General features: G+C 36.1%; 1 protein-coding gene across 1 annotated transcript in view; it reads right to left on the reverse strand.

Annotated features, from left to right (window-relative positions):
• ZSWIM6 (zinc finger SWIM-type containing 6) overlaps positions 1-25,902 on the reverse strand; it is a 212,778-nt gene that overhangs the window by 3,786 nt on the left and 183,090 nt on the right. The window contains exons 5-13 of the mRNA XM_072605559.1: positions 17,770-17,949; positions 14,303-14,479; positions 13,889-14,035; positions 12,082-12,228; positions 10,146-10,406; positions 7,916-8,051; positions 3,323-3,480; positions 2,602-2,765; positions 1,359-1,440 (exon numbers count right to left, since the gene is read on the reverse strand). Coding sequence (XP_072461660.1) covers positions 1,359-1,440; positions 2,602-2,765; positions 3,323-3,480; positions 7,916-8,051; positions 10,146-10,406; positions 12,082-12,228; positions 13,889-14,035; positions 14,303-14,479; positions 17,770-17,949 — 1,452 coding nt within the window. The remainder of the gene's footprint in view (positions 1-1,358; positions 1,441-2,601; positions 2,766-3,322; positions 3,481-7,915; positions 8,052-10,145; positions 10,407-12,081; positions 12,229-13,888; positions 14,036-14,302; positions 14,480-17,769; positions 17,950-25,902) is intronic.

Consider the following 25,902-nt stretch of genomic DNA (forward strand, 5'->3'; position numbering starts at 1 on the left):
TCTAACCCACAAAGAGCTCACTCTAGGATACTTTTACATGTAACTATAAACTAGACGATCATGAGGATATAATAAAAGCACTTCATGTCCTGAGAGACAACGGGTCAAGAATCATACCAACAGCATTACTTCACCTATTCTATGGTAAGATGTTTCCTGCTTATTCATTCCATTTAAAATAACAGGACAGATCAACAACATTGTGTCAACTGAGATACCTGAAGCATGCGAACACCTAGGATGGAAGGCAGGGATGCGAGGTGGGTATACCTACACTAACAACAACATGCCCTCACACAGGAGTAGTACTAGCACAGGAGAGGACGTCAGGGGAGGCAAAGGCTATAAAAATGGCTTCAACAGGCAGTAAAAATTGGCTTTCTTCTCTGCATTTGGCTATCCTGTTCTTCAAAAAGGCATTTAAAGTTACCATTGACCCTATAAGGGTCAACAGAACCACATAGTCTGGTACTATTCATAAATGAGGAAGAACTTAGGAACAATAATTAAACCCTCTGTTATCAGTTGCACGTTTATCAACATTAAACTCTTTTCAGGTGGTCTGAGGTACCATTAAGGTACCCAGAATAAGACTGATGATGAGAAGGATCACTCATGAGTGATCTACACTTCAGCTTGAACTGATAACACTCATTATTCCTTTTTATTAATGGGGTATCATCATGTAGACTTCTTCAGATGTGCCAGTCAATGTTTTTGCTTATGCCCCAGCCAGACCTCAACGAGTCAGAACAGCAGAAAGCAGACTCCAATTTCAGGAGTCACTTGAACACAGACAATGAATCTAACAAAGAATGAATTCCCAGTGCCTGGGATGCTAGAGTGTGAGGGTAGGGAAGAGGAGAAGGTGATGAAGAGAAGAAAAGTGAGGTGTGGCACTTCAGAATTTCTGAGAACCCTTAAAAAACACTTCTCTTTCTGAAACAGCGACACCAAGGAAACCATAATCATAATCAAGACATGCAAAATTAAGCTCAAAATTTACAATTAAACTGTTTTATGAGTATGTGGGAAAATGTTTTTAGACGCTCCTTTCTAATAATCTTTTAAAAATCAAGTTTACTTCTAGTAAGCAGAAGCATGAAAATAAACATTCTGCAGGTGAATTCAGAAGCTGCTTAAAGAACAGAGGACCTGGCCACAAAAAGGGAAATTCATCTTTTGGCTTGTGTTGCAATGAAATATTTCTTTAACTTATGCAAAAGTATATTTCTGACATTTCTGAGTCTTGTGTTCCAATACACTCAAAACTGAATCATTATTTGCTGCACCCTAAAGATGACAAGAAATAGAAATGATGTTTTCTGAAAGCTGTTTCTTGGAACATAGTTACTTACCCACTTCAGTTGCACATGTTACCAACCATCTCACCATTTCCCGCCGTCGCCAATTTAAAGTTGACAATGTCATTCGCATGACCTGCCAAAATTGTGAAAATATGATCAGCAATAATGTAAATCAATGGAATGGTAATATAAATTATTTATAATGTGAAAATCATAAGAGATCTAGTAACCAAAAGTCAAACAATTCTATCATGGTAGTCCTTATGCTTATATGTGCTTTCTAGTCAATTAAAATTAAAAATAATGCTCTTATGTGCCAATAAATAGTCATAATTGTTCTGAACTGGGGAGATTTTTTCAAAGAAGTAACTTTTCCAAGCTGTCAAGACTCAGTGTCATAGAGTTGGTATCAATTCTGCCCAATATCCTTTACCTTCTACATTTACAGTTCTGTACTACTGTGCTGTGCAGTGCTGTATGATGGTAAGAGCAGGCCTTGAATTTGGGAAGACCTATGTGCCAAGTAATGGAAATAAAAATAAAAATAAAAAACTCATAAAAACTACATAAATCTACCCAAGTGGTATGTGCAATATGAAGAAACTGAAAAGCAAAAATAAAGTCAACATCATGTTTTTCTGAAAATAAAAACTCTAAAAAATTCAAGTTTTGAATTATATTGAATTACAAATTCAGGGATTATTAACCATCTTTTCTCTATTCACTCAAAGGAGGAAGAATGATATTAGGATTATCATTCAAGGGGGAGGGGTTCTTCTTATTGGGGAGGAAGGATGACTTTACTGGCACTGATTTCAAAGCACTTTCACATGTGTTATCTCATTTGAGCCTCACAACAGCTTTGTGAGGAAGGCTGCGCAGGTCTGCTCATCCTCTTTTTAAAAGATGAACAAGCTGAGGAGCAGAGAAGTTTAGTGGTTTGCCCAAGACTGCACAGTTCTTTGGTGGTAAAACTGGGACCAGAGTCTAGGTTTCTTGATTTTTAGTTCAGGGTTTTACTATGCTGCCTACAAATACGACCTTCCATCTTTTAAAAGGCAAGGATGTAGTCTTTAAAAGGACAGTGAATGCATCCACGAAAAGCAAGTCCTTCTAACTGGGAATCACAAATGCCTTCAAGTGGCACATTTTTCTGAACACTTAACAGATCTGCGCACCTAAGGATTTACTTACCTATACTAATAAAACCAGGTTCTCTTTGGATTTACCAATCCTCAGAACAAGAGTAAAAACAAAAGCTTTCAAATTTCCCACAATAATATTGGTGATATACCTGAAGGCCCAGCTCCAGAGACACTTTCAAAAGAGTGATGTCTGGCAAACTGTCCATGAGAGTTGCTATCTTAAATGCATCTTGGGCAAGCTTAAAAATGTGTGATGAGGAGTGAATGTTTTTCTGGATGGATTCTAATACTGTTTCAAGCCTCCGAACATCGCCTGCAATGTACAAGGGAGAGGAAGCAAACATACGTGCACAATACAAGAAAAAAAGAAAAGAAAAGAAAAGGAAAGAAAACAATTACACAAGTTAATTTATTTGAAATGTTCACTGATGGAAAAGACATTATCACTGTGCTCCATAATTACTTCAACGTACATGAATACCTGATTTACCAAAAAAGGACGCACCACAACACGCCTTTAGTAAGCAAATGCGTGTGAAACAAAATCAATGTGAAATAACAAACAGCTCTCTAAATCTGATTCATGGATGTTTTAAGGAATGAAAAATTAAGCGGACATTTATCCATTTCTGAGTCTAAATAACCACTTCAATCCCCTATCTGCAAAATAAGTAGCCACAAAGGGGATAGTCGGGTGACTCAGTTAAGTTAGTCTCAGACTTAAATCAGCTTTATTACTTCTGACCTAAAAGTTATGGCCACTAAAAAACTGTCTTACAGTAGAATTACTATCAACTAAGCCATTTGAAATAAAAATTACCCTCCCTGGAAAACAAACAAAATGCTTATGTCTTAAGGATAACACTATACCTTTGGCTGCTGTTAGCATAGTCGATGCCAACTCACACTGCTGGGACTCAATGTGGCTTAGGGTAAACCAGCGGGGATACCGGTTTGGAACAACTGATGCAATGTGGTGTGGGCGGGACATATCTCCTGTTGGAGCAGTAGATTCCAATACTAGTAATCTGTAATGAGAAGACAAGGCAGGCTGCCTCTTTTCACTTGTCCATCATTATAACCGTGGTTACTGGCAAGCAAAAGTCACAAGAGCTGCTTGACTCCAGAGAAAGCATACATGGCCCAGGTGCAAGAGCTGTGGTAGACAATCTCTCTTCTGCCAGAATTTCAAAGTCAGTTTGCCAAAAGCCTCATTAACTGTTAATCACCCAAACCTAAGAGATTTGCCTCCTTGTGTATCAAGAGGAAGATGAGAGTGCACAGGCAAACTAAGCTATTGAGCACTAAGAGCTACGTTTTCCTACTGCCATATTTTTCATTCTTAACTCAATTTTCAAATTCATTCATTTATATTAAAAAATTTGATAAAGAGAAACTAGCAATGGAAGATCAGGGCAGAGGGTACTGAAACAGAGATTTGGAGACATATGAGATTAAGAAACTAATTAATTAATGGCAAAATTGGATGAGAAAAGGAGAAAACTATCCTTTCTACCTTATTTTCACATGATAAGAGCTTTTTCTCTTATATCCTTTAGGTTTCAACAAAATATGCCTTTGGCATTTTTTTTTGATTCAGAAAATACAATATTAACTCAATCTTCAGACTTCTTTCACATTTCCCCATGACTTCAATGAAATTTCTAATCTTGGGAATCAACTTGCCTTGATCAGAATAAACTAAAAATGGAAGATCATGCTGAAAACAAAGCAAATATTAAATCATTTCTAAGTATTGGTGGGAAAGAATAGTGAAACAATTTTGATCACAACAACCTAATCACACAGGAAATCATAGACAGCCTTTTCACTATATCACTGCAACTTTTGGTAGTATGGAATTACAGTTATAAGCAAAATGTGTTAGAATGGATTGGTGTCTGATAACACTTCCCAAGGTCCAGTGTAACATACGTTTGTGGCTTTATAGGAGAGCAATTTTCCTCCTTTTTTTGTGTTTAGAATGGCAAAGGGGTGATATAGTGACAGGAGATGAGAGGAAAGTTTCTTCATTGTTGGGATTAGGGGCAGGAAGAGTTGGGTATATTATTATGTAAGTACACAGAGAGACAGATTATAGACGTTTTGAAATGACTTCTCTATTTCTTGTTTCACAGAAACATTATACTCAGCTTAACATATGTGTTGTAAACTTGACTTGTTGGCTAAACTAAAGAAATTCCAACAATTGGTATTGGGTGGAGGAAATGTTAGGCATATAAATTTTGTAGGCTAATTAAAAAACCAAAAAGTACCCATTTATCCAAGAACAAACTGCCAAAATTGTTTTAGAGGCAAATCACTCCTGCAGAGTAGAAAAACAATGAATGTTAAAAGAGCATTTTCTGAGACTGACACCTTCTAATGAGGGGAGGATGCAAATGAAGGATGACCTCTCTTTTTCTACTCTCTACTTCTGATCTCCTCTAAAGATGAGTGCTTGCTATGAAGTATTTCTTCCACAGTAGTTTCCTGCAAGGATTGTCTAGCTAGAGGTATGTGGAGGGGATTTAAAATAACAACAATATTCCCCATTGTTCTGTTGCTATACGCAAGCAAGAACTGTCTTTCAATGAACCAGAGACTAAAGGGAGTCTTTGCACTTTGGAGGTAATTTAAATCAGCAGGCACTACAGATGAGTATTATTCTATACAATGCTGTCATACCTGGTCAGTGGTAATAGTATCAGAATGTGGTAACACTGAGGTTTTTTTGCTTTTGCTTTTTGGCAAGGAAAGGTGGATTAAATGACTTGCCCAGGGTCCCACAGCTAGTAAATGTCAAGTGTCTGAGGGTGGATTTGAATTCAGGTCCTCCTGACTTCGGGACTGGTGCTCTACTCAAGGTTCTACTGTTAACAAAAGGAATAGAATCTTTTGGATTTGGGTATGTCCAGATTTCAACATGTCAGAGAACACTTCCATTTCATTCAAAATATTCTGTCCACAAAACACAAGTAGTATTAAACTACTACTCTAATAACGATTATCATCCTGGAGATTGGAGAAATTTGGCATTACCCACCACCTCCAGTATTTTCAAAATATGTGATGCTGCCAACCACAGCATTCCCCTGATATAGTCTCTCTTGGTTCTTCTTGTACCTGTCTGATGATCTCCTTTGCTGAATCATCATCTGTGTCTTGGCCAATAAGCACAGGCATTCCCCAAGCTCTTGTCCTGGCCTGTCTGCTCTCTGTAGCACTCTTCCCTACTTAGTGATCTCTACAGTTTGCGTCAGTTAGGACCCTCTGCAGACAGTTCACACATGTCTATCCCTCTAGCTCCAATCTGTCCGCTGAACCAAGTGCTTGGTGGACATCTGTAGGCATCTCAAACTCAGTATATCCACAGGGAAACTTTCCCCCCCCCCAAACTCAACTCACTTACAAACTTTTCAAATCCTATTGATGGCATACCTTTCCAGTCTTCCAGCTTTGTAAACTTGCAGTAATTCTTGATTATTCCTTCTCTCTCAATCTCCACATATGATCAATTGTTAATTGTCAGTTCTACTGCAACACCTCTCACATTTTCCTTCTCTACTTCTACCCAAATTTAGGCTCATCACATCTTATCCTGGACTATTTCTCATTTGTTTTCTGACTTTCAGGTTTTCCCCTCTCCAATCAATGCTTCACAAAGATGCAAAACTGATATTCCTAGGATATATATCTGATCACGTCACACACCTTCTCTACTTTCCATCACACTCTAAAACATCTTCCATGAACTTCCTATTGCCGCCAGTATAAAGAACAAAATTCTCAGACTGACACCTAGACTCTTTTACAATCTGGCTCCCACCTAATTTTCTAGTGATTTCATGTTCCTCTCCCTTGTGCATCATGTTCTAGTCAAAATGGCCTTTCTAGCATTTGTCCATACATAATATTTTCTCTCCCTTCCCCATGCTTTTGCACTGGTAGTCCTTCAAGCCTTCAATAAATGTGGCTTTCAATTTCTACTTTCTATAATCCCTGGTTTTGTTCAAGAGTCAGTTCAGTTGGCACCTAGAAGAGGTCTTTCCTTACCTCATTCAATTGTTCATTCTTTTCTCTCCTCTCTTTCCTGTTTTGCGAATACTTTGTTTCTACTAATCTGTGAATGTGTCTGTGAATGTATGCTCCCTGAAGGCAGGAACCGCTTCATTTTTGTCTTTGTACATACAGAATCTACAGAGCCTTATGCACAGTAGATACTTTACAAAGGTTTGCTGAACTGAATAGAATGTGATAAATAAAGGAGACATCAGAGCGCCAGGGAAAGGACACATGAAATTAAAGAAATTCTAGCCTTGAGCGTGTGTGTGCGTGTGCGTGTGTGTCTGCGTGTGCGTGCGTACGACAGCTCTCTCTGTCTCTATCACATTTAATCTATCAGGCAATTCCCTGAACAGATTCAAGGTCACATTCATTGTTTTGTTTAAGGTGACTGACATATAGGACACAGTTCAGAGGCATGGTGTGTGTTCTTAAAAACCTAGGGCAATGGCTATGGACACAGAATGGGTGACATACAACTTCTTACTGATTCACAGTTCTCAAGCTCTCAGGTCTCTTCTTCAGATGGGACTGCAAGTGGGATTTATTCTATATTCTCCATTAGAAATTTGGGTCTAATTTGTAAAATAGCTTATGTTTTAAGAAAAGCTCTTGTATTCTCAAAGTTTTACAAGTTACAACTTCACAAGATTCAGTGAAAAATGGAAAAATGTCATTATGAACCCACACAAAGGTTTGGATGGTGATGGAAGGAATGGTTATTTAGAAAATTATTTTTTTAAGTGAAAAACACAAAAACATTTTAATGTACATATAAAAAAGGGAGAATTGAAGAATAGTTCACAGAAAGAGGAATATGAAGTGAGAAAGCTTCTGAAAACCACAATAAGCCATTACTTATACATGTAAGGATACTACTCATGTTCTTGTCTTTGAGCCAACCATAAAAGTACTTTGTGATGCAACTGCTTTTCTATATTACTGATGGATGGTGAAACTATATAAAAAGTGAAAACTACAGCAGCTCTGAAGGCCTCAATTAAATTTTGTCAAGCACATTTATTATTACTTTTCCGAAAAAAATCTAATTTTCAAAAAGTAATGAATTATTTAGGAAAGTTTCAACTGAAAACTGCCTTGTGATTAAACACAGCCCAAAATAACCCACTAATCCCACACTCTAGATCCAAGAAGGAAAAGAGAAGAAAAAAGCCAATAAAAATATCCCTAAAATTAGGATGTCAGCACACTAGTAGGCCAAGTATGGTTCTTTTCCTGCTTTTAAAAAACAACCTAAGACGCATAGGCAAACAGTTTCCTTAGTTTTTGCTTGGTTCCAGGAAACATGAATGAATTAGTAGCAGGAGTCACTTAAAGGCCATTTTTCCCAGTGGGAAATTTTGTTTTTCTATTCCCTACGGGGATTTCTATACATACCGCATTGCTCTCAGTGCAATTCTGTATGCCAGTTCAGCATCATGAGGTAGGAGAGAGGTGAAGAGATACTTGGCAAATGTATGCATTGGAACGCTCTCTCGATGGATGATTTCTCCTAAACCACTATATGGCCCAGCTGTAGGGAGAGCATAAAGATTTTATATTTCTAAAACTGAAATACCACAGCTGATAAAAGTACTTACACCAAAATTTACAAAAATGGGATAAGCAATACTCCAGTTAATTAAGACTCCAATCAAATGTTACAGTAATATTAGAGAGAAGGAAAATCTGAAGTAAAGGTCACTTGGTATTTGTAAGACAGTTCAAAATTTGTGTCATAAAGCAATAATTCAGATAAGGGCTACCTGAAAGTGGTACTCCCCTCTGCATGGTAAGGACTACCACAATACAGGAATCATTTTTCTGAAAAGTAAAACCTAGAGAAATTTCTAGAATATCTTTCCGAAGTTTTGTTCATTAGATGATAGAGTGTTTACAAATGTACAGGTGAATACACATTCTAACCTTTGGGACAGAGAGACAAACCTGACCACTGGAGATACACAAAACAAGGTATCTAGAGATATTCTAAACTACAAGCCAGGATGAGGCTATGAATTACAATTGTTAAGATTAGTACTCTAAAAGAATACCACCTAATGACAATGAATTATTTACTGCCACTATTTAAAGTTTCATCAGAATAAAAGGGTAATTAGTCTTCATTTACTATAAGTCCACATTTTTTTAAAAGGATACTGTAACCCTGTAATACATTTTCCAAACAACATTAAATGTAAGCTATTAAAATCCATTTTTCTAACAAACTGTGACATATATGCATGGTGAAAAACAACAACAAAAAACCTTCCCATTTGTGCCTGCTGAATGCACAGCAACAGAGTTTCTTAAAAATTTCAAAGTGAAACCAGAGAACTTGTACTGATTTACAGTTAAATTGTCTGAAATTTAGTTTTTCTATTTCAACTATAAGCAAAATTGATTTCACTATACTTAGAGATATGACAGGACCCAACTCATCAGGACAAAATAAAATGATTTGTTACAGAGAAAAAAGGTCTTATGTTTGCTAGATGCAAGAAATGCAATTTCTTTAATGTGGAGTCACTGATAATAAAAGGGCAAAACACTTCAATGCAGTTCAGCACAGTTTTTTGTTGTTTCTGTTTTTGAATGCAACCATCCTTCCTCATCCAAACTACTTAAACATTTCACACAATAGTTTACATTTATGAAAGGTTTTAATGTTTACAAAACATGCTTCTTACAACAATCAAATGGGGGGAGGTAGAATAGGTATTTCAATTTTATGGAAAACTGAGGAACAGAAAATTATTAAAAACTTGCCCCCTTACCTAACCAAACTGAAATCTATCGCCCATGTCCTAATTTACATCATTTTTTCAAAACTACCTTACTCTGACTCTCACTTTTTATTTTGTCATAAGGAAAAAATTTTTTTAGTGCTGTATTTGAGGCATTAAAATATCATTTTATTGATTATTTTTAAAAGTTCAAAAGTTTTTAAATGCAATACTGTCTTGGTTATTGAGGTTGTAACCGTTTTACTTATAGTTCATTTAAGGCTTTTCGCATTTCCTTCTGGTCTTGACCTTACAAAGAAAACTGGAGTTTGCCTTAGAAGCTAAATGAAACTTTTGGGTCGGGTAACCTATGTCTAATGAATCATTAGAAACATTTAGTGAGGGTTACTGGTGATGGTAATTCACTCATTCATTCCCAAATTCTCTGTACTTTGTCAGTATTTGCAAAGGACACATTAAAAACTCAGACACTACACAACAGTCCACAATTCAGAAATGTCACTCAATTATAATGCAATTATTTAATTGTCCAAGCAAATGAGAACATGGTCATTGGCAATCAGACTTATGCCTGTTTCTGGTATGGGATGTTCCAAACAAAGCAGCCCTATTGAAAACCATATGATATTAAACAGGGCTGCTTCTTGTTGAGTTATAAACATAAGGCCACTCTCCCTTCCCCTCTCACTCCAGTTTTTAATTTTTAAAACTGTTGTTTCCCCAAGTGATATTATCTCCCGGGCAATAGGAATATGTTTATGATCATACTTTGAAATTAATTCACATACCAAAGAAAACATACTGTCAAGCAACCTATGAAGGAATTACTATCTTCTACACAAAGCTGAATAAGTAAGTACAAAGCAGTTTCATCAAGGTACCTTCTAAAAGGAAGACTGCTTGCTTGCGAAAAATTTTCACTAACGTATCATCCAATTCAATTTCTTGTAGCCTGGAAATGAGCTGTTCCTCATTTCGGCAAACCTTCTCTTGTGTATACAATCCATCCGGCATGATCCGCTGCTGCCCCAGCCCTATTAGTGCTACCTCCACAGCCAGAGTTAAGTAGGATTCCCCTTCTTCCAAGAACTTGTGTGCAGGCAGGTGCTGGTGCTCCAGAGACTTGCCCTGCCCCACGCTCTCTGTGAAGAAGCAACAAGAGAAGTGGTCGTTCACACGGTGCTTTCTCTGTACACTCTGACACATACAAGTATTTATGTTTACCAAATGCTGTTTAATGAATTATAATATTTATCTCTGGAGAGTCAGAAAGTCTATTACTTAAAAATGAAGTTTCTCCACATCTCGTTTAATTAAGAAGGGAATTTCCCTACTGTAAATCAATCACCTCCAAATTTCTACTCAGCCCCACAGTGAAAAGACCAAAAATATTTAAATTAAAAATAAGTTAATGAAACATACAGCTGAAGGTAAATGAGTATTAACTAGTAAAGGCTAGCCGATCACTCATGATACTTTCCTTACTTCTAGAAGAGTTGCAAAGATTTAACAAAATACTGGTCTTATACTCCTAATTCCAGGACCTAATGAGAGTAATTTTACTCCAGAGGTTCCTCCCAGCATTAAGTGTGTATCATTTTCAAAAATGATACTTTAGCATTCCTTGGTGATCACAGTAGATCTGTTGTAAATTAAAATAAACCTCCAATAGTGTACAGTATTTTCTATCAAACCCCAAAGTTAAGATAAGCATGATGGATTCCTGAGCCTTTGGAACATACTATTAACCCAAGGAGAAAAGGCCTCCCAGGCTTACATGGAAGAAAGTAAATTTCTCTCTTTATCCAACTTTGCTACAAGAGCTCTAGAGGGACCCGCCTCACTGGCACCTGAAGAGGCTTTACTGAGCCCTGTACAATCCTATGGAAGAAATGGGCTAAATATCCAGCTAAAATATAAAGAAGACTTCTTTAAATGAAGCTCATTTTCTCCACATACTTAATAAGACTTAGGACTATATTTATTCATATGTAAATATACATAAGTGTCTGCAAATGCACCTATGTGGTAATAAATTCTCTTATAGGAATCTTTCCCCTTCTTTTAAAAAAGGAAAGGAAGAGACTCTTGCTCCTTAATATGAAGCATTAATATATAATTATCAATAAGACAAATTAAAGGACAATGTTTAGAAATATTACAATCAAAAAGCTATAGGAGCATAGGAATAGAGTACTTGTAACATCATGAACTTCCAACATTCCCCTCAATACTGCTTTGGTCCAGTCAGCTGTGACCCTCCTAGCGGCTGTGATTTAGCTGGTGAAAAGAGCTCTCAATGAAGAAATTCCCTCCACTAGCGCACACCAACAATATAATCTTAGCGGACTGCCTCCTACACAGAGAGATTAAACGACTCTCCCCAGGATCACCAAGCCAGTATGTGTCAGCGGGAAGATGTAAATGTAGGTCTTTCTGACTCTAAGGTCACCATAATGTGCTGCCTTCTAACGGCAGATCATGCAAAACAAAAAAATGAGTGAACAGAAAACTTTCCCCTCAAATTTACACATCAGGAATTGTACTTTTCATAAAAAGCAAATGATTCTTTCTCTGAATATACTCTTCCAAAACTAAGATTTTGCCTTTTAGTAATGCTTAATGCTTCACATATTGTATAATATTGTAAAGTATACTAAGAAATTTAAAGTTAATTGAAATTACTTTCTAAGTGAAGAATGCTAATCATTTGTGAAGTAATTTTAAGGATTTTAAAAAACAAAACTGAGGAAGAATATTATATGACTATAGCCATTCAATATCCAAAAACCCCCACACACGTCTGAACTGTTTTACCTGCAAAATCTGAGAATCCAGGGTAGCTTTCATCATCTACTCTGCAGGCTTCCATAAGGCTACTGAAGAGGGTGCCAATGGGATCCAATGGATGACCAACCCAACCTTCTAGATTGGTTATTGATGTTATTCCTTTGTGGAGCAGCTCTGCAGCAGGAGTATTAAAAAGAGAAGAGAGAAAGAAGAAAGGTTTATTAATTAATAACACCATCCAAATTGAACTCTTTCTCATTGATATTAAAAATAATGCAACTGATAACAAATGTCTGATCAGCAAAAGGAAACAAAAAACCGCAACAAAATATATATATATATACATACACAAAACTGAACAAAAATGATACAGAAAGCCACAAAATCACAAACAAGTTGTTAAAAAAGTTAATCTGTATGTTGTTTGGTAAGAGATCACAATGTATTTTCCCATGAAAATTGCTATAAATGGTAGTTTGGTTTCCACTTTCTACATTAAATTAATCATCTTTAGTTTCACTTCAATGTGAAAACAGGCTTCGAGTTCCAACTCTGTGGCACGGTAACATATCTCTGGTCAGGTAATGCAAATGGTTCCCCACAGAATGGGATCAAGAGCCAGGAGCGAGTATGTGCTCCTGGGCTTCAAAAAACTGTTTATTCTCTTTAATTAAAAAACAAACAAACAACAACACATCTGTGGGACAATCAGTCCATTCCCTAGGGTGCTCTGTTTTGGGGGCACAAAGGAAAACATCCCACAGCCACTGCAAGGGCTGTTTATCAGGACTCTTTTAGAATCTATTTGTGTATATGGGTCAAATGAAAGATGAATTGTCCTAAATTAGAGATGGACTGCATAATTCCCATGAAAACAACATTTCATAACCTTTATAAACATTGAATAAGAAGGGAACACAATTTCTAGAACTTTTCAAAGTGACTAAATATTTATTGATGACTACTACAGGTAAGACAGGGTGCAGAGTTAGAACAAGCTCACCATTGCTGTCAGAAGACTAAAAATGTGGGTCAAAATGGAACTTTTAAAATTCCCACTAAGCTACCTGTATGAAAGGTTTCTGGAGTGTGAGGTGCATAATTAACTGTAAGCAGCCTTTGTTATTTACATAAGGGAAAAACAATGTAAGTGCAAAGCAAACATTTTCTATGACCTTTTTACTCTTCCCAGAAATTTCTGAATAGAAATGTTCAGCAATCAGCGTAAGAAAGAAAGGGATCAGTACTATTGGTATTGGTATATGATGCATCATGATACTATTAAAGTCTCCCAAAGAAAACATGGTAATACTGGACTAGACACACACAAAAGACATACGTATATCATCATCATTTTGGTAAATATCTTTTCAGCTAACAAATATGCTCCAGCTGATTTACTTTCCATAACTACAAAAATTCTCACTCTTAACCAGAAAGCCATCCATTTCCCTCTTCCTTTCAAATACTACCTGATCTTTCTTTCTCTCAATTTCTTTCCTCCCTTCAGGCTTAATTTCATTTACACCAAATAAAATAATTTACCTTGGGGGGGAAAAAATCTTAAATTTTTCTTTCATTTCTCTCCTTCTGAATCCTGATATCCCCGCCCCCCCCCCCCCCCGAACCCAACAGTCAAAGGAGGAAGAAAAAGCCTAGCATTTCTCACAGACTAACCATTCAGCATTTTAAAATGAAAAGAAAATGAGGTACATAAATGCCATCTCCAGTGATTTCATTTTAAATATAGATTCTTCACGAGCAGTTTAAAATCAAGTTATCATGTCACCACCCAGAATTTCTTGCCGATGAAACCCTCTTCTCTCACATTCACCTTTCTTCTGAGTTCGGAACGTTTCCAGCTGTTTCTGCTGCTGCCGTCTTAGTGTATTAACAATTGCTATTGCTAGCCTCAGAGCTTCTCTTGGGTATCCATGAGACCTTAATGCATCTACTCTTGCACAGGCTGTAGGAACATGTTCTAAAAAAGAGAAAATTATGAGGAAAAGTTGCCACTGATATTTATCAAAAAACTGTATCTAACGAAAACTGTTTTCCACTAAATATACTCCAGAGATAAGAAACTATATTTGCAATAGAATTTGAATGGAAAATTCAGCTCTTATTTGCAAAGCTTTCATTCATTTACTATTGAATCTCTTCCCCCTCCCCTCCACTCCCCCAATAATGCTATAGAAACTAAACAAAGAACAAGTCATGGAAACATCTTTCCGGTGCAGTCACTCACCATGCCAGAGGGGCCACCCGTGAGAGTCAAAGAGGGAGTTTTCAGTGTCGTCATGGTAACAGTAGTTGGTGTATAGGTCGCTGCTGATAATGTGCTGTAAGTGGCTATCCTGCCAGTGGAGATCGCATGCCTCAATGGCCCGTGTGAACACTGTCCGATGGGGCCTGCTCGATGAATCTGTTATTTCCACAATTCAGAAAGCTCCATCAGCTCTTATTCATATGTGAATAAGTCACTCACACCATTATGTTGCCAGATGTCCATAAACACCCCTGCATACACTGGTCCTGTACCCCTTATGCAGAAAAGTTCTGGTGAAGAATTTCATCTCCTAAGTTCTAGGGGGCAAGAGACACCACTCGCTCACTCTTGTTTTGTCAAACACACACAAAAAAACAACAACTCTGCAGCCAATGAAGCTAATGTTAAAGGCATCCTGCAAACTAAATATTCACAACTCTGGTACACATGCTAAATACCACCCCCAGCAACTGGGCTCAAAAGAGGCATTCAGCACCAAAACCACGTGGAAATTCACTAATCCCCTTTTCTGTGATGCTTGTATGTAGGCTACCCTTGATCAGATCAATAGCTCTCACAAAATACTATGCAAGAGATGCAACATCAGCCATGGAACCGTTCAGGATTATACAGTCGGCCTTTAAAGACACAAGTAAGTGTTGTGCTTTTGGTTATATTTTTAAACTATATTGTGCGGTTTTGCACAATTAAAAAAAAAATTATGCTCCTTGGGATATAATGACGAAATTCTGTTTTACATCCCAAAAGGCATAAGTATAAATATTTAACACTTCACAAAGCCACACAACATAGTTAAAAAACAAACCACTGCACTTACCTTCACCCTACAGACTGCCTCCTGACTCCAGGGCAGGTTCCATGACTGCTGTGATGTCACCAGCATAGTCTATGCTGGGGCATCACAAGAAGTATACAATCCGAGTAGGGTTCAAAGTTGCAGGACCTAACGGAGAAAAGAAATGTTTGGGGAATAAAGGAGAGTCTTTTTCTAACTGCTGGGGTTATTAGTACCAACCAACAAAGTGGTTAGAATTTTAGCTATTTTCTCCCCCCACAGAAGACTGTCAACTATTTCCCCAGTTTCTCATAGGACAAAGCTTATCTGAAATCCTATATTGCCACTAATTCTACTTTATGTATATTATGTACACCTAGCAGTAGTCTGGCAATAATCACAGAATCATGTAATATCACAATCTGGAATCTCATTGTTTTCTTACTTAATGAAAAAAGTAGCAAAATAATTTCAGGTCAATTTGTGTTATGAAACGTGTTAGTAGTTTGATTTAGTCTTAGTTTGGCATAGCACAAAATAACTTTAAAAGTTGGGGCTAGAAGAGACTCTAGAGCAGAAATTCTTAAATATGTGTCTTTCATATGTTTTAAAAAATATTTTTATAAATTTTTTGATAATTTCAAAAAAAGTGACCTGTTTTGTAATCCCTATGTATTTTATTTTATCCATTTAAAGCACTGTTCTGAAAAGCGACCCACAGGCTTTACCAGATTGCCAGAGGAGTACATATTACAGAAAGAATGAAGAATTCCTAATCTAGAGGTCTTGTAGGTTAATTGTGTCATCTTATACCTGAGGAAACTGAGGCCCCTAAAGAGATTGTGTGATTTGCTCAAGGTTAAACAACCTGAGACTAACTGATATATGAAATCTCTCGTTTACAGTATGCACTTTTTTTAGTTTTGAATAATTTTAACGGATTTTTGGCCAGGGCCTATTTGGCTTTTAACATTTATGCTCATTTGCAAAATGCTCAATTTTAGCAGATGAGCCTTGGCTCCAAGTGGAGAGTCATCAGTATCTTAGGACTCCAAGTCTTACCCTTGGCAGTTCAGATAAGTACTTTCTTACACTCTGACAGAGGTCCTTTGTCAGGACTTCTCTCTCATCAATTACTGCTGTTAGATGTGGTCACTCTGCTAAGAATAGGAGTCAATGCTCTTGGGCAAAGCAGACAGACATCTTGCCCAAGGGAACCAAGTTCTCGTTGCATATTCACCAGCCTGGTGAAATGTGCTGCTTAGTTTGGAGCCTGGTCTACTTCTCTAACAGTGTTCCCAGGCCTGCCAAGAGGCCACACTTTCACAAAGGGAACTGTAGGTAGGAGAGGAAGAAAAAGGAGTACACTATGTTGGAATGTCAATCCAGAGAGGAGAGAACAAGGAGTCAGTTAAGTACACGACAGAGGGAAATAGAGGAGACTATACAAATTCAGGAATATTCTTCCCTGGCAACTTGAAAGAATAGATGGTCAATGTCCAGGAAATTGCGGGTTGGAAGTGGGAGGACAGGGAGGGGATGACTAATTTGTTTTTAAGTCATCGAACATAATTTTCATGGAGATTTAAGGACACCACAGGTTTTCAATATTGTAGTCACAAGACTGCAATCTTGACACGGCAGAGTTGGACCCAATACAGTGATCACTAAAGAACAATGCAAGGTAATTTCTCTTTGTGGGGAATGAATATATCGTCCTCTTAGTAAACCTTGTTTCAGTCAAATTCAGGGTTTCCTACCTATGAGAGAAGTACAAAACTGTATTTACAAAGCCAGCATAGGCCACGTAAAGACTGGTACAAACTCAGTTCTAGTCTTGGCCTATTTTAACTAATTATAGGAGCATTTCTGTAGTTTTTAAAATCTGGAGGAAAAAAACCTCACCAGTACAAAAAGGAAAAAAAACCTCATTAGCCCAGTAGTCACAAAATCAAGCACTGTCAGTTGGTTTAGATGACATCATGATAAATAAATAAAAATAATACAAATTTAGCTTCTGCATATAGTTTTTAAAATCCTAAAGAATTCAAACTGGTCAGACATACAACAGATGTTCATGAAACGTACATTTCTGTACTAAAATAATTAACAAAATAAAGAATTTCTTTTGACAAATAATTTGCCAATGTGGTTAAATTTAACAGCTTAAATTAGACACTGGCCTCTGTACTAGAAACAGCACTCAGTAATCTAGTCCAATAATGCAAACCTAAAGCACACACATAAGTGATGGTCACCTACATGGTTCTTCAGGCATTCCATCATTTTCCTTCCTTCATTTTTTTGCCCATTCCCATCTTTTTTAAATCACAAAATATTATTTCTAAACAAAGTAGGTAAGGGATATAGTATTTTAACATTTGCTAAGGTCTCTAAGAAATCCACCAACCAATCTTTTTCCCAAAAAAACCAAACAAACACATTATCTAAACATCAAAAGATCTCAGGGGTCTGAGGGTTTAATTCAAATTTTAAAAAAAGAAAAGAAAAAATAATGTAAAAGTACATAAACCATTGAATTCAGAGGTAATTGTAAAGTAGCTAAAATCAGTTTTCACCCTTTATTATTTGTCTTACGAAAACTGATTTTATGTGCGCATAACAATACGGAGTATCAATTTAGGCTGACCTTGGTTGGCATTTGCACCCTGAGGCAAAGCATTGGTTAAATTGGGCAGCTCATTTCCATGGTTTCCATCTTCCCAGGGACAAACATCAACATTGTTCCATTTTTTCAGCTGTTTTAGCCAACTGGCCTTCTGTTCCAACTTGCAATGGGGATTTAAGACTATACACATCCACAAGGCCCCTGGAATATTTGAAAATAAAAATTTAAATACATGAAATTTTGCGATAACAAATTTAAAACCATTTCTGAAATGGACACGGTCTGTCACTGTAAAAACTTTTTTCTTTTAGATACTGACCAACTGACTTCCTGGAATCAATAAGTCTTAATACAGCAGGTACGAACCAGAGTGTTCAAATCCCATCTTCAAAAACTATGAAAAATACTTAAAATGCTAATATTCAAGCTATTGTCCTAAAATGTAGGAAATTTCAAAATAAAGAAATTATTTTATTCTAAAGACTGAATCTAATTTGTCAATTCAATCTCCAAAAGAAATTTACAATTTAAAATGCCAAAGTAAACAATTCTACACATTTTCTAAATCTATGTACAAAAAGGAAACACTACTTTATGGGAACAAATTCTCAAAATCTATAAAACAAACAAGAAAATCTGAAGGATATTTTTTTTTTTTTTGGCAATTTTCTAAGCTCAGATTATGTCATAGCAACGTTAAATTTCTCATTTTCTCACTTTCCAAGACACAGGTAAGTCTACACACACACACACACACACACGTACACAACAGGTACACAGTATGAATGGTACTGTGCAAATCAACACTTAACTTTTCAAATAAAGCATATACTCAATATATATCCAGACTCAAAAAATTCAATCAAGAACTTTTATTCATGTCAATAAAATATAATTAAATCATATTTATAAAATATTCAACAAAGCAGCTTGTATAGAAAAGCACATTAATTTTTTCCATAATTTTAGAAATTAAGAAATATTTTACATGCTTATAAAAAAATTTTCAAGGAAAAATAATTTGGGACTGACATTTCACATATGCTATGAGTTCAGAATTTGTATTGCTAGGTCTGCAAAATATGCCAAACAAATATTTGTAGTAGCAGTTTTGAGTGGGAAGCTTTGTAGGTGTGTGTTTCTATCTGTTTGTGAATCTGTCTATGTATTTCTAGGGAGGAAAAAGAGGGTAAAGTGAGTGTGTTCAAGGAGGGTGAATTATAAGAGATCTGTTTTAATGAAGAGTTTCTTAATGCCAACACTGAAAAATTTTAACAGCTAATGGTTCTTTATGGTTACAAAGCACTTTACATAAATTATTTCACTTGCTCCTCACAATTCTATGAATATAAGCATTATTATATCCAATTGACAGATGTGGAAGGTGAAACTTGGGGAGCTAAATGACTCACCCAAAGTCACACAGCTAATATATAGCAGAGCCAGGAGTCAAATTGAAGTCTTATAACCTTAGGCAAATCATTAAACCTTTCTGGGGTTGTTTCTTCCTCTGCAAAATGAGTTGGATGGCTTAAATGACCTCTAACTCCCTTCTAGAGCTACAGCCTATGATTCCCACTCCAATACTCTTTTCACTATGTTGTTTTCATTCATTTTTCATCTAATTTCATTTGTTCAAAAGAACTTATTTTGTTCATAATATTTATAATTTTCTTAAGAATTTCTCCAACTGAAAAATGTGTTAAAAATGAAAATAAAGTAGATTCTTCAAACCCTATCCCCACTTCCCATCACAACAACACAGACTCTAGGAAATGGAAGGCAATTCTGGTTACAATCTCTCTGGACCTCACTTTCCTAATCTGTAAAAATGAAGAAAGTTGGACTAGATCTAGAAGGGCTTCTCCAGTCATACCATTGAAGCTTTCACAAGCTAAATGTGAATATTTTGCAACGTTTTTTAAAAAAAAAGTTCCAGGTACTTAGTGCTTCTGGCAAAGAGTTTAGCCTGGTAGCATTCCATGACCCCAGGTATGAGAGTTATTTCTGAAGAATCACTTTACGAGCCAATGAAAACTGAGTAGGGAGCTATCAAATTCTTCCAACTCTTTCTCCCACACCAAAAGCCAGACAAATCAACTTTGGATGAAACCTGACTGTGCTGTGCTGCAATAGGGAGATGAAAATTAAAATAATTACCTAAAATGTCTATAAACTTTTTGTCAAATAGACCCAAGTACAAAATTATGCAAAAATTAACCAAGAATTAATTATCTTTAAATATGATTTAAGAAAGTCTAATAAAGACTTACCAAAACACTGCACTACATAAAAAATATTTATATATGATCTATATAAAAATACATACATCAGGACAAAAACTACCATTTTTGCAGACCAGGCTAAAATTTTTCAAATATTACATGATATCATTTCTTAAGGCTTTAGGGAAAAAAGAAATCAAACATCAAAGGTGTAGCACTTAGTGTAAGAATTTATGACTTACAGATTTATGGAGAATGGAAGAATTTATGACCAAACAAGAGAAAATATTGTGAAATGTGAAATGGATGACTCTGAATTATATTAAATTGAAAAGTTTTTTGCACAAACAAAGCCAATGCAACCAAGATTAGGAGGGAAGCAGAAAACTGGGGAAGAATTTTTGTAACTAGTGTCTGTGATAAAGGCCTCATTTCTAAACTATAGAGTACTGAGTCAAATTTGCAAGAATACAAGACATCCCCAAATTGATAAATAGTCAGAGGGCATGAAGAGGGAGTTTTCAGAGGAAGAAATTAAAGCTACCTATAGTCATGTAAAAAAAAAAATGGTCTAAATCACTATTGATTAGAGAAATGCAAATCAAAACCACATCACACCTATCAGGTTGGCTAACATGACAAAATAGGATGATGATAAATGTTGGAGAGGATGTGGGAGAGTTTGGACACTAATTCATTGTTGGTGGAGCTGTGAGCTGAGCCAGCCATTCTAGAGAACAATTTGGAACTATGCCCAAAGGGCTACAACAATGTGCATAGCCTTTGACCTAGTAATACCACTTCCAGGGTTGTATCCCAAAGAGATCATAAAAACAGGAAAAGGACCCACAAGTACAAAAATATTTATAGTAGTTCTTTTTGTGGTGGCCAAGAACTGGAAACTGAGGGGCTGCTGCCTCAACTGGGGAACGGCTGAATAAGTAGTCGTATGAGAACGTAAGAAATGATGCACAGGTGGACTTCACAAAAAACTGAAAAGACTTATACGAACTGATGCTGAGTGAAGTGAGCAGAGCCAGGAGAACATCACACAACAGTAACAGCCACCGTGTGCCAAGACTGTTTCTGATAGACTTAGCCCTTCACAGAAATGCAAGGACCTAAAATATTTCCAAAGGACTCTTAAGGCAAAATGCCATCCACTTCCAGAGAAAGAACTATGGAGCTGGAATGCAGAATGAAGCAGACTGTTTTCTCCTTTGTTTTTTTTCTCATAGTTTCTCCCATTCATTTTAATTCTTCTATGCAACATGACTAATGTGAAAATGTGTTTAATAGGAATATATGTGTAGAACCCATATAAGATTGCATGCTGCCTTGGGGAGGGAGGGATAAAAAATCTGGAACTTGTGGAAGTGATTACTGAAAGCTGAAAATAAATAAATATTTGTAAAAAAATAAAATAAATATAGTAATTACTCCAAAAAAATAAAAAAGAATTTATGATTTATATGATTCTCCACTAAAAAATTTTATCATATGAGTCTACTTGTCTCAATCGAGCAGATTATGAGACAACAAGACAATCAAACGGTTTCACTGAGTGTAAGAGCACAGCTCCTTGTGCTGGATAGCAGGAGGATATTCACAATGTTTTGAAGGGGCAGCTAAGTGAACTAAAACAACCCACACCAGCTTGTGGTCCTGTTTGAAAGATAGGATTCTGGAAATAAGAGTGCACAGCACATTGTCTCCCACTTAGGAGGCACTCAATAAATGAAGGATGATTAAAAACAACAAAGGCTTTCATCCAAACAACCTAGCATGATGGAAGATTGTGGCTCTAGTTCCCTCTCTGTTGCACTACTTAGCTCACAGCAATATGGGGAAGTTCAAACCAAATAATAAACGTCAAATGCTCTGTAACTAACTATAAAGAAATATCAGCTGCTTAGTATTACAGTTCACTGTTAATGATGACATTAAGAATGTGACCTTGTAGAAATATTTCAGGGTTGAGTCCTCACCTATAGCCTAAGCCCCATCTAACAGCTTTTGAATGAATTCCATACACTAGAAGGTCTATTCATATTAGTATACTTTTGATTAAGAATAAAAATAATTAATACAGAAAAAGAAAATTTTTTATCCAAAAGGTTTAGCTTAACATATAAATCAAATGCTAAATCAACTAAGTAATAAATTTAATGCAACTGTATATTTATGAAAACTATATGTAAAACCAAATTTGATTATATAATATCATATGTTTTACAGCTTGAAGACAGATCATCATAGTTTACCTCTCTCATTTTCTATATAAGAAAATGGAGGCTCCAAGAAGGTAAAGTAACTTCTTTCTAATGTCACATAGATCCTTTTACTCCAAATCTAAATTTCTTCCTATTATAATACAAGGGCTCATTCAATAATATTGTGAAATGTCAAAGGGGTTCCATATTTAAAGAAAAGATACAATAAATCCTATTGTAATTCTATTATTTTTGCAAAGTGAAATTAATATTTAACAATAATGTCTGTCATCATGCACTTATCTGTTATTATTTCTATTTTTAAAATGTATTCATAGACTAAATAAGAGATAAGATTACAGCAATTAAAATGGATAATTTTGATTACATGAGATTAAAAGGCTTCTGCACAAACTTAACACAGCCAAAATTAGAAAGAAAACACGAAACTGGGACAAAAAAAACTACAGCAAGTTTCTTTGATAACGTCCTTAATTTCTCAAATACGTAAAGAATTAAGTCAAATTTATAAAAATAAGAGCCATTCCCCACTGGATAAATGATTAAAGGATATGAACAAGCAATTTACAGAAGAAACCAAAACTATCTACAGTCACATGAAAAAAATTTTCTAAATCACTACTGATTAGAGAAATGTAAATTGAAACACCTCACACTTCTCAGAGTGGTTAACACAGGAGAAAAGGAAAAGGCAAATGCTGGAGGGGAGATGGAAAAATTAGGACACCAAGAGCTGCACACTAATCTGATCTCACTGGAGAACAATTTGGAACTATGCTCAAAGGGCTATAAAAATGTGCGTATCTCTTGACCCAGCAACAGCACTATTAGGTCTATAGCCCAAAGAGATCAAAGGAAAATGACCTATTTGTAAAAAAGAATACTTGCAGCAGCCCTTTCTGTGGTGGCAAAGAATTGGAAATTGGGATGTCCATCAACTGGGCAATGGCTGAACAAGTTGTGGTAGATAACTGTGATGGAATTCTATTGGGCTATGGGAAATGATGCATAGGGCTGTTTCAGAAAAATCTGGTCAGACTTACACGAACTAATGCAAAGTGATGTAAGAAGAAATGGAAGACAATTTTATACAGTAACAGTAATATTTTAAGGATGACTAACTGTGAACAACTTAGCTACTCAACAAGATAAAGATCTAAGACAATTGCAAAGGATCCATGATGAAAAATGCCATCCAATTCCAGAGAAAGAACTGATGAACTCTGAATATAGATAGAAGCATAAGTTTTAAACTTTATTTTTGTTTGTGTATGTGTTGTTGTTTGCAACATGGCTAACATGGCAACATATTTTGCATGACTCATGTATAATCAAATTGCTTGTCTTCTTAATGTAGGGTAAAGGTTGGAAAGAGGGAAGGAATCTGGAACTCAAAATTTTAAAAAACAAATGTTAATTTTTTAAATATGTAATTGGGAAATATTTAATGAAAAATTTGAAAAAATTTTAAACGTATTAATAGATTTAGTTTTGACCCTAAATATACTAACCAATAAACTCAAATGTTTAACTCCAAGTACATTCAGACAAATTATTAATCTAGTTCAACTCTGCATTTAACAAGTATGGAAACTTAGGGTGGGTGATTAGGTCTTGTCTAAGCTCCCGCAGCAACTCAAGAGGCAGAATAGAGACTGAACCTGGATTTATCAGCAACCAATACAGAATGGTATGGTAATAGTTTCCAAATTTTTTGACTGTGTACCTCCATTAATAAATATTTTTGAGCACGTACACCCTATATTTGCTTATTTATAAATTACATACACATATTGCTGTAATGGGCAGCTAGGTAACACAGTGAATAGAATGGCAAACCTGGAATCAGGAAAACCTGAATTCAAATCCAGCCTCGAGATACTTATTAGCAGTTTTGTGACTCTGGGCAAGTCACTTAGGCCTGTCTGCCTCTATTTCGTCTGTAAAATGAGCTGGAGAAGGACATGGCAAACCACTCCAGTATCTTTGCCAAGAAAATCCCAAATAGGGTCATGAAGTGTCTGATATGACTGAAATTACTGGACAATAACAAAAACTGTTATACTGATATTTTTATAATTATAAAACCTCATCAGAAATAGAAATTTTCAAAGATTAAGATAAAAGATGAAATATCTAATCTTAGCAGTACTGGGGAGACACTAGAATTTATTAAGTAGGCGTGGTAAATCACTTTGGTATCTGTATGGAAGAAGGATTGGTGAGAAGAGAGATTTGAGAGGGGGAGACCAATTAGGAAACTATTATAATCTGCAGGTTGGAGGTGATGAAATCCTGAATTATGATGGTAACTGTATAAGTAGATAAAAGGGAACATAAGTGAGAGATTTAGAAACAAAAACTGAGATATAGCAAGTGATATGATCTGCGAGATGAAGGAGAGTGGGGAGGGAAGACAACATTAAGCCTGTAAATATATGGGTGACCAGAAGGACAATAATAATATGGAAGTTTGGAAGATGGGGGGAAAAAATGTAATGCCATCTGTGATATGGCATGACCTACCTATCTATGCTTATCCCAACTAATTAAATCTGAATTTTCCCTAACTCCAGGTGGTCAGTATAGAACCCACCCATTAAGAGATCAGGGGCAGAATTTTTCCAATGGTTCCTGCTTCTGTGGGGTCCTGGACAGTAGTTAGTTAAAAGCACTCTGAGGGCCCCAAACCTAAGTTCAGAAGTGAATAGACTGGTAGTCTGCACAACAAGAAGGAGGTACAATGGAGAAGCATTAGAGGATAAAGTTAGTGTGCTTGTCTTGGAGATAAAGCACCAGCAGTATACTTGTAAACATTTCATAGCTGACCTTTTAGGGGAAAAAAATGCACTCATGATAAACTTTTAAGTTTAATTTCTATTTTTAACATTTTCATTACTTGATTAAGTAATCAACAAAACAATAAGTCAAACCCTCATTTGTAGCAGTGGTATAAACACTCCTACTGAAAATTTAACAATGGACTCTCCTATGCCCCACAAAGTGACTCCCAAATAGCCCCAGGGTCTCATGATGGCTAGCAAAGAGAGGGTGACCCACCTTCCCACTCTCACTTGGTTGATCACACACCCTTTTGGGTCAGGTCCTAAGCACACACTTTGAAAACCACTGCTCTACTGGTGTTCTTGTTTATTCTTGGAATACTTTTGATTTTTAAATAGAAAATTAAAAATCAGTATGAGGAATTTAATGAATCAATGGTCAATAAACATTGCTCTCTGCTGTTGAAGTAACTCACGAACAGACTTGGGCAACTGTTAGTGGAAATATTTAATCTTTTGCTACTGAGGACCACAATGCTAGAATATCAGTGAAATCACAAAGGGGTTAACTTCCTCATAAAGGGAATTAGAAAATAAGCCACACTAGGACAAGTATCTGGTGTAATTTCATATGTCTAAGACGAGGTCTCAAAACAAAGGTTATTTTTTAAAAAGGAATCATCATGAAACTGGAGAAAAGAGAAAAGAAGAACACTAACAATCACTTTTGTCCTAAACAGGAAGAACTCTCTTAAAACAGAAAACAAAGGATAGGGATAAAGGAGTGTCTCAGGGAACCAGGACCAATCTTAACATCTTTATAAATGATTATCAGGAGAGAATTCACAGTAACATATTCCAATACACAAATAATTTGGGTTTCTAAGATGATGGAAGGAAAACACAGAAAGA

Source organism: Notamacropus eugenii, chromosome 4 (assembly GCF_028372415.1).
Source record: "Notamacropus eugenii isolate mMacEug1 chromosome 4, mMacEug1.pri_v2, whole genome shotgun sequence".
Lineage (NCBI taxonomy): Eukaryota > Metazoa > Chordata > Mammalia > Diprotodontia > Macropodidae > Notamacropus > Notamacropus eugenii.